Raw genomic sequence first — 18029 nt, 5'->3', positions numbered from 1 at the left:
CACTTACTAAAGAACCTCTTTTTCTCCACTATTATTTAGTCACTTTTGTCATAAATCAGGTAATGTCGATGTATGTGTGGAACTGTTTCTGGACTCCCTATTCTGTTCCAGTGGACCATTTGTCTATTCTTTCACTAACACTAGACACTGTTTTAATTACAGTGGCTACATAGGAAGTCTTGATATTTGAGAGTATAAGTCCTATACCTTTTTTCTTTTCAGCATAGTCTTGGCTACTCTTTTTTTTTTTTTTTAATGTTTATTCATTTTTGAGAGACAGAGAGACAGAACATGAGCAGGGGAGGGGCAGAGAGAGAGGGAAAAACAGAATCTGAAGCAGGCTCCAGGCTCTGAGTTGTCAGCAGAGAGCCTGACGTGGGGCTCAAACTCATGAACCACGAGATCATGACCTGAGCTGAGGTTGGATGCTCAACCAACTGAGTCACCCAAGTGCCCCTAGTCTTGGCTATTCTTGATCCTTACTGTTTCCATGTAAATTATAGAACTGGCTTGTCAATTTTCATACACATAATCATTCATTAAATTTATTCCTAGGTATCTGATATATTCTGATGCAACTCACAGTGGTATGTTTGCTAAAATTTCATTTTCTAGTTGCTTGGGACTGTTTGTTAGAACATTACATTTTTATTTATATTAACCTTATATTCAGGGACATAGCTATGCTTATTTTAAAGCTTTTGTGTAAATTCTTTTGAATTTTCTGCATATGCCATCATGTCATGGGTGAGTAATTAGTTTTATTTTTTCCTTTCTAACTCTTACACTGTCTCCCCAATGCACTACCTATATTTTCAGTATGTTGTTAAAAACAAGTAACAGCAGGCATAATAATCTCATTCCTGATCTCAAGGGAGAGTTTACAGTGTTTTCCCATTAAATATGACCTTATTTATGTTTTTTGTAGATAATCTTTAAATTATTTATGAACAAGTATTGACTTTTCTCAGTATTATTTTCTACATATCTGAAGATTTTTCTCCCTTTATTCTGTTAATGTGGTGAGTTAACACAGATTAATTTTTAAATGTTAGTGATTTTTGAATATTAAATCTCACATTCCTAGAATGAAACTAACTTGCGATGTACTATGCTATGATGTACTACGCTTTTTATATACTGTTGGATTCACTAGCTAATATTTTCTTTAGGAGTTTTGCATTTCTTTACAAGAGGCAGACTTGTCTTCCTTGGAATGTCCTCCTAGGTTTAGAGATCAAAGCCATGCTGGTTGGACAAAATGGAACTGGGAAGTGTTCCCTTTATTGCCTCTTTTCTCTGGAAGAGTTTTGTGTAAAACTGGTAACATTTCCTCATATTTCTGGAGGAATTCCTTGGGCCTACCATTTTCTTCATGAGAAGTTTAATATGAATATAATTTCTTTAACAGATATAAGCCTATCAGATTTTCTATTTTATTGGTTTTGATAAACAGTGCTTCTCAAGGAATTTGTCCATTCCATGTCAATTTTTAAGGGTTATTTATTTTTTTGAGAGAGACAGAGGGAGACACAGAATCTGAAGCAGGCTCCACATTCTGAGTTGTTGGCACAGAGCCTGACATGGGACTCAAACTCACGAACTGAGAGATCATGACCTGAGCCAAAGTCGGACGCCTAACCGACTGAGCCACCCAGGTACCCCTCCATGTAAATTTTTTAACTTACTGGCATAAAATATGTCTTGAGGATTTTTGTTATTTGTAATTTGTGCGTTCTTTCCTCTTTTGCTTAATCATTCATGTTTAGGGGTGCCTGGGTAGCTCAGTCGGTTGAGTGTCCAACTCTTGGTTTTGGCTCAGGTCATGACTTCATAGTTTGTGGGATCAAGCCCCACTTTGGGCTCTGTGCTGACAGTGTGGACCCTGCTTGGGATTCTATCTCTCCCTCTTTCTCTGCCCCTACCCTGCTGGCACTCTCTCTCTCTCAAAATAAAAATAAACATTAATAAAAAAGTCATGCTTAGACATTTATCAATTTTATTCGTCTTTTTAAAGAACTAACTTTGGCTTGTTAATTTTCTCGACTTTGTTTTCTATTCCATTAATTTCTGTTCTTTATGTTTCCTTCCTTCTACTTTCATTTGGGTTTGATTTGCTGTTTTAAAATCTTCTTGAAGCCAAAGCATAAGAGACTCTTAAGAACTGAGAACAAACTGAGGGTTGATGGGGGGTGGGAGGGATGGGAGGGTGGGTGATGGGCATTGAGGAGGGCACCTTTTGGGATGAGCACTGGGTGTTGTATGGAAACCAATTTGACAATAAATTTCATAAAAAAAAAATAAAATCTTCTTGAAGCTGTATATTTTCCCAATGTATACACTTAAAGCTGTACATTGCCTTCTAAGCATGGCTTTAGCTGCATTTTCTTCTGTCACATTATAAGTTTCATTATGTTTAAAATATTTTCAAATTTCCATTACAATTTCAACTTTGACCCCTGGGTTATTTAGACATGTATTGCTTGATTTCTAAACATTTGGAAATTTTCAGTTATCTTTTTGTGATTTCAGTCCTCTGAAATTTGTTGAAACTTACTTTACGGCCTAGCATGTGGTTAATTTTGGTAAATGTTCTACATGCAAATAAAAGAATGTGTATTTAGTAGTTGAATGCAGTGCTCCATATATGTCAATTAGGTCAAGTTGGTTAATTAAACTATTACTGAGAAAAGTATGTTAGAATCTGCCCCTAAAATTGTAAATTCACCTACTTCTATTTTTTACCAATGTCAGCTTTTTTTTTTTTAACATATTTTTAGGCTATGTTATTAGGTGCATACAAATTTGAACTTGTTATCACAACTGAATCTCAAAATTGCTAGGTCTGGCAAATATACTTAGTGCAAAATTAGCTTTAGTGCTTTGCTTACCTTTAGGGTATCTGCTTTTACTTAGATTTTGGGCTATCTTGTTAGATTACTGATGTTTTTAGGAAGGTTTAAAAAACAATTCCTCTGGAATTTTTATTGTTTCCAGTGAGAAGGCTGCCTCCTGAATAACCCAGAATGCCAAATTGCAAATAATGATTCTCAAAAGATTTTTATTTTAATTTCTAAGACTTTTTTTTTTTTTAAGAGAGAGAGAGAGAGAGAGAGATAGGAAGTGGGGGAGAGGGACAGAGGGTTAGAGAGAGGGAATTTTAGACAGGCTCCATGCTCAGTGTGGAGCCAGACATGGGGCTCAGTCCCATGACCCTGGGATCATGACCTGAGCCAAAATCAAGAGTCAGATACTCAACCAACTGAGCCAGGCAGGCACCCCTGTTTTAAGACTTTTTACCTCCCAATTTCCACTCATGAACCTTCCAATGGAGCCCAATTCTAAAAAAGCTTAAAAGCCATCATTAGTAATTATTTTAACTTCCCAAGAATTAATCTTTTAGATCTTTAAGTAGGATTTCCCAACTCTGAGGTTAATGAGAAGTTTGAGAAAAGTTAGAAAATTTAAGCCTTTCAAGTATATGTTTTAATGAATTCTAATTTGTAAGTACTGGGTTTTTTTGGGGGGAAAAAACTTTGATAGACTTTTTGGTAGTTTGCTTACCGGAAAACCTCAAGAGGAGCAAAGACAGTAGCAATGATGTCCCCAGAATGAGGCAACAATGTCATGGAGGTAATTGAGATTTGGATAGTCCAAGCAAAGCGCAGAATCACATCCTCTATGATGGCACAGTAGTAATAGGCCTGAGGAACAATAAGCAAATTGAGTACACTTACCATTATGTTTCTCACAAATAAGCATACCTGTCACAGCACCAAGACTCACACATGTCCCATCAACAAGCACAGATTAAAGAGGAAAAATGGTTTTATTTTTATTTTACTGTTTTAGAAGATCTCACCAATTTAATTTTTCTCATAAATAGTACAATATTCAAAATGAAGTTTTACTGCATTTCATTAATCACTTAACAAATATATTTTATTCTCATATTGTATACCATGCTCTCTTTTAGACCCTAGAAATATAAGCCAGATGAGATCCTTGATCTGACTGAGATTATAAAGTGTACATCACATACTAATAATGACTCAATAGCAAAAAGATCAGCAGATTCATTAACTGTCATTTGTACTTTTATTCTCAAATTGCTTCACTCTGCATTTGAAGGAAGTTTTTTGCCTTGTTTTTTGACATCATTAAATAAAATGAAACTTGGATATCATACACATGGTTGAATTTAAGGAATGTTCTATTTTTACATGAGAAAGACAGCATTCAATAATTTTTTTCAAGTGCTAGTACCTAGTATCTAGGCATCCAATTTTAGCTACACAAAAGTTTTAAGTACACAAACTGCCAACAGACCAGAACTATAATTCATGGATTTGCTCATTCTTAATCTCTGGATAATCAGCTCTTTAAATATATGCATTTAAAAACTGGAAACTAGAACTGCTCTCTATTACACCATAGCATTTATTTTTTTAAAAAATTAACACAGGAATACTAGTCATGTTAGAAGGCTATTTAAAAAAAAAAAAAAGCAGTCCCCTTGCCAGCTTCTCCTCTCAGTCTCTACAGACAATTTCAAAATTTGTAGCTATCTGTCCGAGGATTTATCCTCCATATTTCTAAATAATGTGTATATATTGCTATATCTTGGTTAATCAATTGTAGATGTTATCCACTGCTTATTATCATAAATCTTATGAAGATTTAAACATATTTACATTTCTCTCTGTTCCTTTCCCCATCCACCAATGTAGCAATAATGCAGTTTTTTGATAAATTCACATCCAGTGAATTCATTATTAGGCTTCAGTAAAGAGCTACAATTTCATGTTACTTTAAGAGTCCATCTTGGGGCGCCTGGGTGACGCAGTCGGTTAAGCGTCTGACTTCAGCCAGGTCACGATCTCGCGGTCCGTGAGTTCGAGCCCCGCGTCAGGCTCTGGGCTGATGGCTCAGAGCCTGGAGCCTGTTTCTGATTCTGTGTCTCCCTCTCTCTCTGCCCCTCGCCCGTTCATGCTCTCTGTCCCAAAAATAAATAAATGTTGAAAAAAAATTTTTTTTAAATAAAAAAAAAAAAAGAGTCCATCTTAAACTGATCTACAGTTGACTATGTGGGGGCTCATGTTACCAAAAACATGGAAGTCTTTTGGGAGGAATAACTTAACATGAGGTCATGAGACAAAGAAAAGTTTTAATATGGAGATAACAAAGATACTTTCTGGACCTGGATGTGGTGCTCACTAATATGCACTGTTAATTCCTAGGAACTGATTTCAAGATTCATATAACTGTGTTCTTAAGTTTTAAATGAAGCTACACTGGACTCCACCAAAAGTTTCTTTTCCCTTTTCAAGGAGAATGGATCTTATTCCAATATTTGTCTTTTTAAAATTGAAAGGAATGTGGTGATCCAACAGAACATTTTTCTTATAAATTTGCAAATTATAATGGAGGAAAGCATATACTTTATTTTCTAGGGTCATGAAAATATGCAGTAAGGAAACTGACTGAAAAACTCTATTCACTAATTTTATTACATAGAAACAAATAAGTTAAAACTATTTAAAAGGAGGCATGGATTAACATTTATATAAAGATACAAACAGTTCATCTAAGCAATCAGCATAAGAAGTAAATGTATTATATGGCTCAGTAAGACAAGAACACAAGGAGCAATAAGGCATATGCATCTGGTGAGCACAAAAGTGCCATCATTAACCTAAGCTCATGTCTGCTCTCTGACTTGACCTTATTAACATTACTGATTTCTTTTCTTCCTTCCTTCCTTTTTTTTTTTGAAGATTTTTTTTTTTTAAGTAATCTCTACACCCAACATGGGGCTCGAACCTATAACACCAAGATCAAGAATCACATGCCCCACCGACTGAGCCAGCCAGGTGTCCCCTGATTTTTTCTTCAAACGAGATTTACAAAGATATGTCTAGTACCTAGGCCATATATTCCAAATTTGCACATTGGAATTATTGCTATAGCTTATATAAAAAAGATCAGTCTTTTCTGTCTTCATTTGCTTATGTGAAGTTACCCTACTCATTCTTTGTACCCACTCTCCTACCATCCATCTTCAGTCGTCACATGTGAAAACAGCCTTCCCTACTCACCAACTGAATATTACATTTTTACACACTTTTCAAAGTACAGTTTTGAGGTAGTGATGACATTCTGACATAGTATGAAGTATTAGTGACCCAATCTATACATTCCCCCCCATCACAGAATTTTAGAACTGGGAAAGGATCAAGAGATAATCTAATAGAAGAGAATACACTGTAGTATAGTTGCCTAAAGTTACGTCGCTAGTTAGTGAGAGACCTGGGATCAGAATTCACTTACCAGGATTTCTAGTTCACTATTTAATTTCTTTCAGTATTTGAGTAAAGATACTCTTGGTCTTTTGACTTTTTAATTCAGGTCCTCCTACCCAAATACAGATAAAATCCTAAAATAATTCCTAAGGAATTATCCATATATTTTCAGACTACATTGGCACTCCACATTAACAAAAACCAGCTGAAGTAAATGAAAAGAGCAGTCTTCTTGATGCACTGAAGGAGTCAGGCACTTCCTTTCCTTTGTGCTTTTAAAGCCTTGCTCATTCAGTCAAGTATTTATTCACTGACTCCACAAATATTAAGTCTACTATATGTCAGGAACTATGTTGGGCAGTGAGGGATATGAATACCTAAGCAGATAATTATAACACAATGTGATAATTGCTGTAACAGAAGTTTGTAGAGGGTAAAATGGGATTAGGACAAATGGCTAAATATGCTTGGAAAAATAGTCTTTTTAGAGACAGTAACACTTAAGCTGACTTTTAAAAGGAGGAACAGGAGAGGATGTGGGGAAAAAGAAACTCTTGTGCACTGTTGGTGGCAATGCAATTGGTGCAACCACTGAGGAAAACAGTATGGAGAAAAAGAAACAGAAATACCATATGATTCAGTAATTCCATTACTGGGTATTTACCCAAAGAAAACAAAAACACTAATACAAAAAGAGATCTGTAGTCCTTTGTTTTACTGAAGAATTATTTACAACAGCCAAGATATGGAAGCAACCCAAGTATCCATTGATGATGAATGGATAAAGATGTATACACACACACACACACACACACACACACACACTGGACAATTTATTCCTCAGCTATAAAAAGGATGAGATACTGTCATTTACAACAATATGGATGGACCTGAAGGTACTATGCTAAGTGAAATAAGTCAGAAGAGCAAGACAAATACCATATGATTTCACTTATGGGGACTCTAAAAAACAAATTAATAAACAAAAAGCATAAACAGACCCATAAATACACAGAACAAACTTATGGTTGCCAAAGCGGTGGGAGGTAAAGGAATGGACAAAATGGGTGAAGGGGAGTGGAAGGATACAGGCTTCAGATAGGGAGTAAATAGGTCACTAGGATGAAAGGTACAGCATAGGGGATACAGTCAACAGTATTATAACAGTGCTACATGGTGAAGGATGGTAGCTACACTTGTGAGCATAGCAGAACATACAGAGTTGCTGAATCACTGTGTTGTACACATGAAACTAATGTAACACTCTGTCAATGATAACTTCCACTTAAAAATAAATAAAATGAAAAGGGGAGCAGGAGTTTGCAAGGCAGACAAAGGGGAGAGAAGAGGGTATCTGAGATAGAGGGAACTACATGTCAAAATTAGGTCACAAATTTTGTAAGTTATTTATTCCTCTGTTCTAGACTTTACCACATTATATTGCAATTTGTCTACTTACCTGTTTAACATAGTTTATGGCCTCTTTGAGAACCAGAACTTTACTGTTTTTATTTTCTATAGTGCCCAGCAGTTGGTAAAAACCTGACATTTTTGTTGACAGAATGCATTAGTATTTTTTGGTAATTAGTTGTTTTTTTTCTAAGTATATTAGGTTGGGATTAGGTATGTACCATAATAGGGTTTAGCTGGTGATACACTTGAGTTTTTGGTTTTTTTTTAAAAAACAAATACAAACACTTTTGTACATACTTTTTGGGGGTATACAATCTCTTCCCGGAGAAAGGTGTTTTCTCCAGCATTCTTATCAAAGAGACCCCAGTCCATCTTCAGATCCCAGATGAGGGTATAGCAGGAACTGATGATACAAAACACAATCCAAAGGTAAAAGAATACCATGGTGTCTGAGTGACCTCGCTCTAAAGAAAATGGAAAAGTAAAAGAGAAAATTACTAGATTAAAGTAAAATTCTTCATTAAATAAACTCATTTAAAAAGCAGATTCTTTCTTTATACAGCTCCATAAAGGAAGTAAGATTTTATATAAATATCCCTGGTTAGGGACACTAATAGAAGTTAAATAGTAAATCTGATTCTCCTGAAGTACAAAGTAATCACCAAGCATTTATCAAGTACATATAATTTGTACAGATGTGCATTTTTGGAGGCTGTATGCTGAATACATAAAAATCCAAATAACTGCAATGGAAGTTTTGAATATTACAAAAGATGTCATTTTAATTTTTGCCATCAGGTGGCAGGTTAGGGTCAAAGATGAAAAAAAATTATGAAACCCCACTAGTAAGAAATGTATCACATGTGTTTCAACAAATTCTTACATTGTTTTTATTTTAGAACATTTCCTTGGTACACTTAGATCTTGTCAATACTTACTGTGAAGGCAACTAGATAATTTTAATTCTAGATAAAATGCCAGAAAGCAACAGACTGATGAGAAATTTATCCTTAAGGACATATATAAAAGCAAATTTCTCTCATTCACAAAGCATATTTTTGCTTCTTTAGAGGTTGTTTATAGATACAAAATGCTGGGAACACTATAAAGTACACTAAATCAGAATAAAAATAATTTGTGTATGTACTTATATAATTTAGTATTTTTCACTCTTAAGTACTTCATATATTCTCTAAGGAAATTCTTTGCTAAGTTTTGAGAGTCATCATGATGTTATTTGTGTTTTCTAGGTGCAGGATATAGGTATATAACTACTAATACAGTCCTCAATTATCAGGAAAAAGAGGTATGAAACATCTAATTCAAAAAAGTTAAAATTTTGGTTAAGTTTCCCAAAGGCATAGAAAATAAGGATGTATCTTGCCCTAACCACAATCCTTCCTATTACAATAAATTAAAGGGTGCCTGGCTGGCTGAATTGGAAGAGTATGTGACTCCTGATCTCCGGGTTGTGAATTCAAGCCCCATACTGGGTGTAGAGATTACTAAAAAAATAAATAAATTTAAAAAAATAAAATTCTTCCTACTGAAACAAGTTTTTATTAATCATTTTTAGGTATTAAAGTATTAATTGAGTACAGTATGATTCAAAGGCACCCTTTAGAAATTTATATTACAGTGAGTGAAAATAGCCATTTGTTATTGATAAACTTGAGCTCAAAATGAAGGTAAACAAAGCACTAGGGGAACATCAAGGAGAACAGGAATGTTTCCAACAGCAGGAAATAAGGGGAAGTAGCATTTGAGTTATTTGTAGAAGAATAAACAGTGTTACAAAAGTCAGGCAGATGAGGCAAGGACATTCAAAGCTGAAGGAAGATAATGAACAGTCCTAAGGGTGGGAAAGTACAGGTGTGTTTGAGGAGCTGCAAGTAATCTAAATATAGTGTGGGTGAAATATGGAGGATATAAGATAAGGGGTCTGATTTAAAATGAGGCTGGAGGGGCATCTTGGTGGCTCAGTTGGTGAAGCATCTGACTCTTGATTTCGGCTCAGTTCATGATCTCACCGTTTGTGAGACGGAGCCCCACGTTGGGCTCAGTGCCGACAGCACAGACCCTGCTTAGGATTCTCTCTCTTTCTCTTTCAAAGTAAGTAAATAATAAAAAAAAGAGGCTTAAAAAATAAATAAAATGAGACAGGAAAAGACACTTGGGGTCTGACTATGGAATGCTCTCTTGGCACTTAAGATCAGATCTGTATTTAAAAAAAATAAGCTGGCAGGTTGCCTGCATCAGAATTACAGCTTATTTTAAAAATACAGATATGTTAGAGTTCTAGTGTTAATCAGTTCATACCAGCTCATAAGAACTGTTATAATTTCAAAACTAAGCTGATTGTTAAAGTTATTATTAAAAATTAAATTACATAAACTTACAATTAGTTCTATTAAAAGCAAAGGTAATAACTCAAAATTCATTACTTCCTAATTAATTTACTAAATTTTGCTTTTATCTTTTTTTGGATTATGGTATGTTTATTTTATCTGTATAATGGGAATATTATATAATGCTGTGCTGATATACATCTTTCCCCAACATTCAATGTTATCTTAGTAGCTTAACCTGGCTATGGTGGAAGTATTTACACCATGGAAATCAACAAACACTACAGATCAGTACCTCTTATCCCTACTCCTACCTAAGAGCTGGCACAACACTGTTTAGCTTCTTCTGGACCCAGAAACCAATACTTTTTAAATGGTCCACAGTGATACTAATGAACAGTCAAGCTTAGACATAAACACATTTTCAGGTTTAAACTATTTTTTTTTAAATTCTTTTTAATGTTTATTTATTCTTGAGAGAGAGAGTGACAGAGTGCAAGCAGGGGAGGGGCAGAAAAAGAGGGAGACACAGATTTTGAAGCAGGCTTCCAGGCTCTGAGCTGTCAGCACAGAGCCCGACGTGGGGCTCGAACTCGTGAACGCAAGATCATGACCTAAGCAGAAGTCAGACACTTAAACAACTGAGACACCCAGTTGCCCCAGGTTTAAACTATTTCCACAAAAACTCTTCTTCACCAATTGTGTTGAATATTTATACTACAACATTGTGCCACATAAATTATCAATATAAAAGGCCTAACAAAATATTTACTTATCTAGTTTAGTTGGATGTGTTCTGACATGTTTATTTCACTCTATAGACAGAGTCTAGCTAAGTATTATTCAGTAATCAACATCATGATTGCATTAAAAATTTTTATAACTTATCTACTAAGGTTTGCAAAGAATAAAGCAAATTCAGCACTTTAATAAAGTTCATACTGTTTCTATATTTTCAAAACAAGATCAACACAAAGAGAGAAAGACAAGCAACTTAACTGTAAATTCTATCTGCAACTCTTTCTTTAAAAAGTGGATGCTTGGGCACCTGGTGGCTCAATTGGTTAAGCGTCCAACTTCGGCTCAGGTCATGATCTCGTGGTTTGTGGGTTTGAGCCCTGCGTCAGGCTCTATGCTGATGGCTCAGAGCCTGGAGCCTGTTTCGGATTCTGTGTCTCCCTCTCTCTCTGCCCCTCCCCCGCTCATGCTCTGTCTCTTTCTGTCTCTCAAAAATAAATAAATTCAAAAACAATTTTTTTTAATTAAAAATTAAAAAAAAAAAAAAGAAATTTAAGGGGCTCCTGGGTGGCTCAGTCAGTTAAGCATCTGACTTCGGCTCAGGTCATGATCTCGTGGTTCGTGGGTTTGAGCCCTGCGTCAGGCTCTGTGCTGACAGCTCAGAGCCTGAAGCCTGCTTCCTACCCTGTGTCTCCCTCTCTCTGTGTCCCTCCCCCACTCGTGCCTTGTCTCCACCTCTCTCTCTAAAAATGAATAAACATTAAAAAAAATTAAAATAAATTAAAATTAAAAAGTGAATGTTCACTATGTGCCAGGCACTTTATATATATTATCTCATTTCATTTTCACAATAAACTATATTTCTGTTTTCTAGTAAAAGAAATGAAATGAGAATAAACATATTCATCAAGAGATAAAAAATTAGTATTTCTCAAGTAAGTTCAGGTAACATCAAGTTTTTACTGAAAGCTGATTTTCTTTTCTAATTACTAAAGAAATCATCAAATTCAAATTATTATATAAAAGGAGATTGTATGTGGGGGGGGAGTTCAAAAGAAAAGAATTAATAATGAAACAAAAATCAATGTGCTAGTTTTTTTTAATGTCTTAGCTTTTAAACACAAGTCCTATTCTTAGAGTGTAATTCTTAAAATGATATAATGGGTCAAGTGCTTCTTTCCTTTCTAAGCTCATATTATTTCCATGAAATTTCTGTGAAACACATACAAGGCCTTACTCACTTTTTAAAAGGCAGGTATTCCAACAGATTATTTTGGAATAAGAAATGTTTTACTTTACTTCTTCAAATAATGATTAGCATATACCTAGTCTACATGTGTTACATTTTGGTCTCTTTTTAATTATTACCCTTATTTGATCTTTCCCATCTCCCAAATGAGGAGTGCTTTTCCCTGAAATCATATGCCTTTATTGGTATTCAGGGAATGCACTAGAAAGATATTATCACTTTAGGCAAGCAATTACATCTAATTCTCTCTTGGCTAACTCTGGTAGCCCACTTTAGTGATGTTCAGAATCACAGAAAATCAAGTCATTGCTATTCTATCCTGAGCTTCTATTATATACCCACCATGTTAGAAGCATAATTCATGCTGGAAATATTTATGGCAATGGTATCTACTGAATCTAAAACAAATAAAAACAAGCTTCTTAGGGTTTTGTACCCATCATTATCATAAAAGGGATAAAACAAAATAACATGTTAGGAAAAGTGCTGAGAGAGAAACCAGGAAAATTACATATGAAAATCATCCTGAACCACGTTTCGGGAAAGACATTTGGTTTTATTGTATTTTTTTTTTTTTCAGGGAAGGTATTTTAAAAAATGAAAAAAGTGGGACTGTGTTAAGAGAAAGTGAATGGTGTTCTTTTCAACCAAAATCTTTCTACTCTGATAACAGTTTACTGGTTTTTAATCTGAAATTAAATAAAAAAACAAAATAGACTGGACACGGTTTTCAAAACCCAAACCTATACAGGCAAGCTGAGTTATGAACGAGTTTGGCATCTAGCAAATCCAGCTTTAGTCCCATAACCTAAAACATCAAAACACTAAACTGTAAGATTAATATGGTTCTCTAAAAATTAATAGATATAATACTTCCTTGATCTTTAGTGTGTATGTATGTTTCTTTTTAATTTTAGAGACACAGTGAGTGTGTGAGCAAGGGAGAGGGAAAGGGAGGGGGGGAGAGAGAGAGGTGGGGGGAAAGGGAGAGGGAGAGAGAGAGGTGGGGGGGAAAGGGGGAAAGAGAGAGAGAGAGAGAGAGAGAGAGAGAGAGAGAGAGAGAGAGAATATCTTAAGCAGGTTCCACGCTCAGCTCAGAGCCCGACATGGGGCTCAATCCACAACCCTGGAATCATAACCTGATCTAAAATCAAGAGTTGGATGCTCAACTGACTGAGCCACCCAGGCTCCCCTGTTTTAGTTAAAATGTGAGGTCACATGTATTATACCTTCTTAGGTGATTATCATATTTATCCTCAGAACAGGCAAGAAAGACATTATTATTCCTGTTTTATAGTTAAGAAAGCTTAAATTTCGAGAGATAGTAAGTGGAAAGATAACTGGATTTGAAGTGAGAAAATCTGGGTCTGAATCCAGACTCTGCCTCTTTCCAACTCTGTGATTATAGAGAATCCATAATCTTAAAATGATTGAGACAAAAATGGAAATCATTAGGGGTGCCTGGGTAGCTCAGTCAGTTAAGCGTCCAACTTTGGCTCAGGTCATGATCTCACAGCTCATGAGTTCAAGCCCCACGTTGGGCTCTGTGCTGACAGCTCAGAGCCTGGAGCCTGCTTTGGAATCTGTGTCCTCATCTCTCTCTGCCCTCCCCTGCTCATGTTCTGTCTCTCAAAAATAAATAAACATTAAAAAAATTAAAGAAAAAAAGGAAATCATTAGGTCTACGGATAAATGAGGAAACTAGAAATAGGAATCTTTATCCAAGGAACTTTTTTGTACTAGTCAGCTTTCTCTATGTCCATCTCAATTCTAAAATGAAAAGGCAGTTCTATAAAACCATGAAGTAATATTAAAAACATTTCTATGGTCTGTGAAAAACAGAATTTAAATACTATACATATATTACTTCATTCTGTATATGAAATTATGTTTGTAGAAAAAGACAGAGGTGTCTATCCCTGATAAAGGAAGATTATTAAGGGGAGTCACTTTCAAGCATTTCTGAATTATCTGAATTCTATTTTTATAGTGATATATACACATCCATGTTTTACTTGTATAACTAAGAAGAAAAAGAAAAAAGTGGGCTAAGGAAAATAGTTGCTATTAGGGTAGTGATATTTTAGAGAAAACTTAAACAAGTCTTTAATATTGCTACATTGTTTTTATAATAAAAAATAGTACAGAGGAATTCATTTTTTCATGCAACAAATGTTTAATGTCTACTATAAGCTGCATTGTTTACTATATAGTTATAAGATTAACTCAAAAGACAAATTTATTTCTATATTCAACAAACATATGGTGAATGTCTACTGTCTGTATATTTTAGAGAATGGGGATGTATATAGTGAAGAACTATTAAGGGCTTAAGTGTAAAAGAAAAGAGTTATAAAATAAAAACACAGCATGTAAGTACAAATGTAGAACTGTGCACAGTGGAGGAAATCAATCAATAAACCAGGCTTTCAGGAGGGGTAACAGCCAGGAAAAACTTCCTGAAGGAGGTACTACTTGAGTGGAGTCTTGAAAGTTAACAATCTTGAGCTAAATAGGTTTATGAGGCAGAGAGAGAGAGCCATGTCAAACAGTGTAGAAACCAACCATCCATCCATCCATCCATCCACCCATCCATCCAGTGAGTGAGCACCTACTACATGCACATGGTAGTAAATCTTATTCATTAATGAACAAATTTCCTGCCCCCATGAAGCTTACTACTTAATGGGCATAGACAATTATCAGATATACAGTAAGGTAATTTCACACAGTGAAAAGTGACATAAAGAAAAAAGAAAATGGTAATAGGAAAGACAGGTAGAATTCCTTTAAGACAGTGTTCAGACAGGGAAGATCAACCAACTGAGCCACCCAGGCACTCCCAAATCATAGCAAATTTAAGAAGACCAAAATCATGCCAATTTTCTTCTCTGACCTCAATGGTATGAAACTAGAAATCAACAAGAGGTAAGTAACAATATCTACAAATATGTGGAACTAAGTAACACACTTGTAAACAACTACTGGGTCAAAAAAGAAATCAAAAGGGAAATAAAAAATTATCTCAACTGAAAATGAAAATACAACATATCAAATATTGTGGGTTAAAGCAAAACGCAGTTTGGGGAGGAACATTTGTAACAAATGCATATATTAAAAAATTAGAAAGATCTCAAATAAATCATCTAAATTTATACCTCAGGGAACTAGGAAAAAAAAGGGGAAATTATGCCCAAAGTTAGTTCAAAGGAAGGGAATAATAAGAAATCAGAGCAGAAATGAATGAAATAAAGACCGGAAAAACAATACAAAGGATCAATAAAACTAAAAGCCGGCTTTCAAAAAATAAACAAAATTGACAAACCTTTAGTTATACTAAGAAAAAAAGAGGACTCAGATAAACTAGAAATGAAAGAGGAGACCTTACAACAGATACTATAAAAATACAGACTCATAAGAGACTACTATGAACACTTTTATGCCAACAAATTACATAATGCAGAAACATGCCTAGAAACATACAACCTGCCAAGACTGAATCAGGAAGAAACAGAAAATCTGAACAAACTAATAATGGGTAAAGAGGCTGAATGAGTAATCAAAAACTCCCAACACAGACAACTCCAGGACCAGAGAGCTTCACTGGAGAATTCTACCAAACATTCAAAGAATTAATACCGATGCTCCTCAAACTTCCAAAACATCTAGGAGAAAACACTTCCACACTCATTCTAAGAAGCCAGCATTATTTTGATACCAAAATCAGATAAAGACACCACAAGAAAACTATAGACCAATATCCTTGATGAATAGATGAAAAATTGTCAACAAAATATTAGCAAACTAAATTCACAAACACATTAAAAGGATTATATATCATGACCAAGTGAGATTTATTTCTGGCTTGTAAGGATGGTTCAACATATACAAATCATTAAGATAATATACATATCAATAAATGAAAGATAAAAATCACATCATCTCAACAGATGCAGAAAAAGCAAAATATAACATCCTTTCATGACAAAAACTCTTTAACAGACTGGGTATAGAAGATAACAGACTTCAATATAATAAGGGCCATATACAACATAACCCACAGCTAACATTACATTCAATGGAGAAAAATTGAAAGTGTTTCCCCTAAGATCAGGAACAAGGCAAGGATGTCCACTCTGACCACTCCTATTCAATACAGTACTCAAAGTCTTAGCTAGAGCAATTAGGCAAGACAAAGAAATAAAAGGCATCCAAAATTAGAAAGGAAGAAGTAAAACTCATTATTTGCTGATGATATGATCCTCTATACAGAAAATCCAGGAGAAGTGCCCGGGTGGCTCAGTCAGTTAAGCATCCAACTCTTGATATCAGCTCAAGTCATGATCTCAGGGTCGTGGGATTGAGCCCCGGATTGAATCCCCGTGAGATTCTCTTTTCCTCTACCTCTTCTCCCCATTCATGTGCTCTCTCTCTCTCTCAAAAATAAATAAATAAACTTAAAAAAAGAAAAAGAAAACTCCCAACAGTCAAACAACAGTTGAAATTCATCAATGATTTCAATAAATCAGCAGGATACAAAATCAACATATACAAATCAATTGCATTTGTTTACACTAATGATGAAACATCTGAAAAAGAAATAAGGAAAATCAACCCACCCATAATGGCATTAAAACAATAAAATAAAATACTTATAAATTTAACCATGGAACTAACAACAGACAATAATATCGTACTATAATTATATGTGATCATGCTGTATCAGCAATCATATTACAATATATAAATGCATCAAAGTAACACACTGTACCCCTTATGCTTATACATAGATCAATAGAACAGAATAGAGAGCTCAGAAATAGACTCACACAAATATGCCCAACTAATTTTTGACAAAGGCACACAAGCAATTTGATGTAGGAAAAATAGCCCTTTGAATAAAAGGTGAAGGCATGATCTGTAAAGGAAAAACTGATAAGCTTAACTTCATAGAAATTAAAAACTTTTGATTTGTGTAAGACCATGTTAAGAGGATGAAAAGACAGGCTGCAGACTGGGAAAAAATATCTGCAGATACTACCCAGTGACTTGTATCCAAAATATACGAAGAATTCTTAAAGTTCAACAATAATGAAACAAATAACCCAATTAAAAAATGGCGGAGAGGTCTGAACAAACACCTGACCAAAGAAGATACACATATAACAAATATGTATATGAGAAGATGTTCAACATCAGATGTCATTAGGAAATTACAGAGTAGATGGGCACCTGGGTGGCTTAGTCGGTTGAGCGTCCGACTTCAGCTCAGGTCACGATCTCACAGTGTGTGAGCTCAAGACTCACATCAGACTGTGCTGACAGCTCAGAGCCTAGAGCCTGCTTTGGAATCTGTGTCTCCCTCTCTCTCCACCCCTCCCCTCCCCTGCTCACATTCTCTCTCTCTCAAAAATAAACAGTTAAAAAAAAAAAAGGAAATTACAAAGTAGAACAGCAATGAGATACCACTATGCACCTAACTGACTGGCTAAAACCCCAAAAATTGACTACCAAATGTTGACATGGTGCAGGCAACAAGAACTCTCACGCACTGCTGATAGGAAGCAATATGGTACAGCCAGTTTGGGAGACAGTTTGGCAGTTTCTTACAAAAAACTAAACATAGCCTTATCATAACTGTACACCTAGGTTAAGTTGAAAAATTATGACCACACAAAAACCAGCACACATTTACAGCAAATTCATTCATAATTATGAAAAACTGGAAGCAACTAAGATGCCTTTTAGCAGGCAAATGAATGAACAAAAGTGGTACAACAGAACATTATTTAGCGATAAAAAGAAATGAACTATCAAGACACAAAAAGACATCAGAAGAACCTTAGATGCCTACTGTTAAGTGAAAGGAATCATCTGAAAAGGCTACACACTGTATGGCTCCAACAACAGGACATTTTGGAAAAGGCACATTTGTAGAGATAGTAAAAAGATGAGTGGTTGCTCAGGGGGAAGAAGGAG

The 18029-nt window shown here is 35.1% G+C and overlaps 1 protein-coding gene across 2 annotated transcripts in view; it reads right to left on the bottom strand.

The window, feature by feature from the left end:
- Nucleotides 1-18029, bottom strand: part of XPR1 (xenotropic and polytropic retrovirus receptor 1) — a 214813-nt gene that overhangs the window by 11472 nt on the left and 185312 nt on the right. For both annotated transcript variants that reach the window (XM_027074421.2, XM_053209425.1), the window contains 2 exons: nucleotides 8013-8179; nucleotides 3565-3704 (listed from right to left, as the gene is read on the bottom strand). In XM_027074421.2, the coding sequence (XP_026930222.1) occupies nucleotides 3565-3704; nucleotides 8013-8179 (307 nt within the window). The remainder of the gene's footprint in view (nucleotides 1-3564; nucleotides 3705-8012; nucleotides 8180-18029) is intronic.

Source organism: Acinonyx jubatus, chromosome E4 (assembly GCF_027475565.1).
Source record: "Acinonyx jubatus isolate Ajub_Pintada_27869175 chromosome E4, VMU_Ajub_asm_v1.0, whole genome shotgun sequence".
NCBI lineage: Eukaryota > Metazoa > Chordata > Mammalia > Carnivora > Felidae > Acinonyx > Acinonyx jubatus.
Note: the sequence above shows the minus strand (reverse complement) of the source record. Positions and strands in the feature narration are given on the sequence as shown.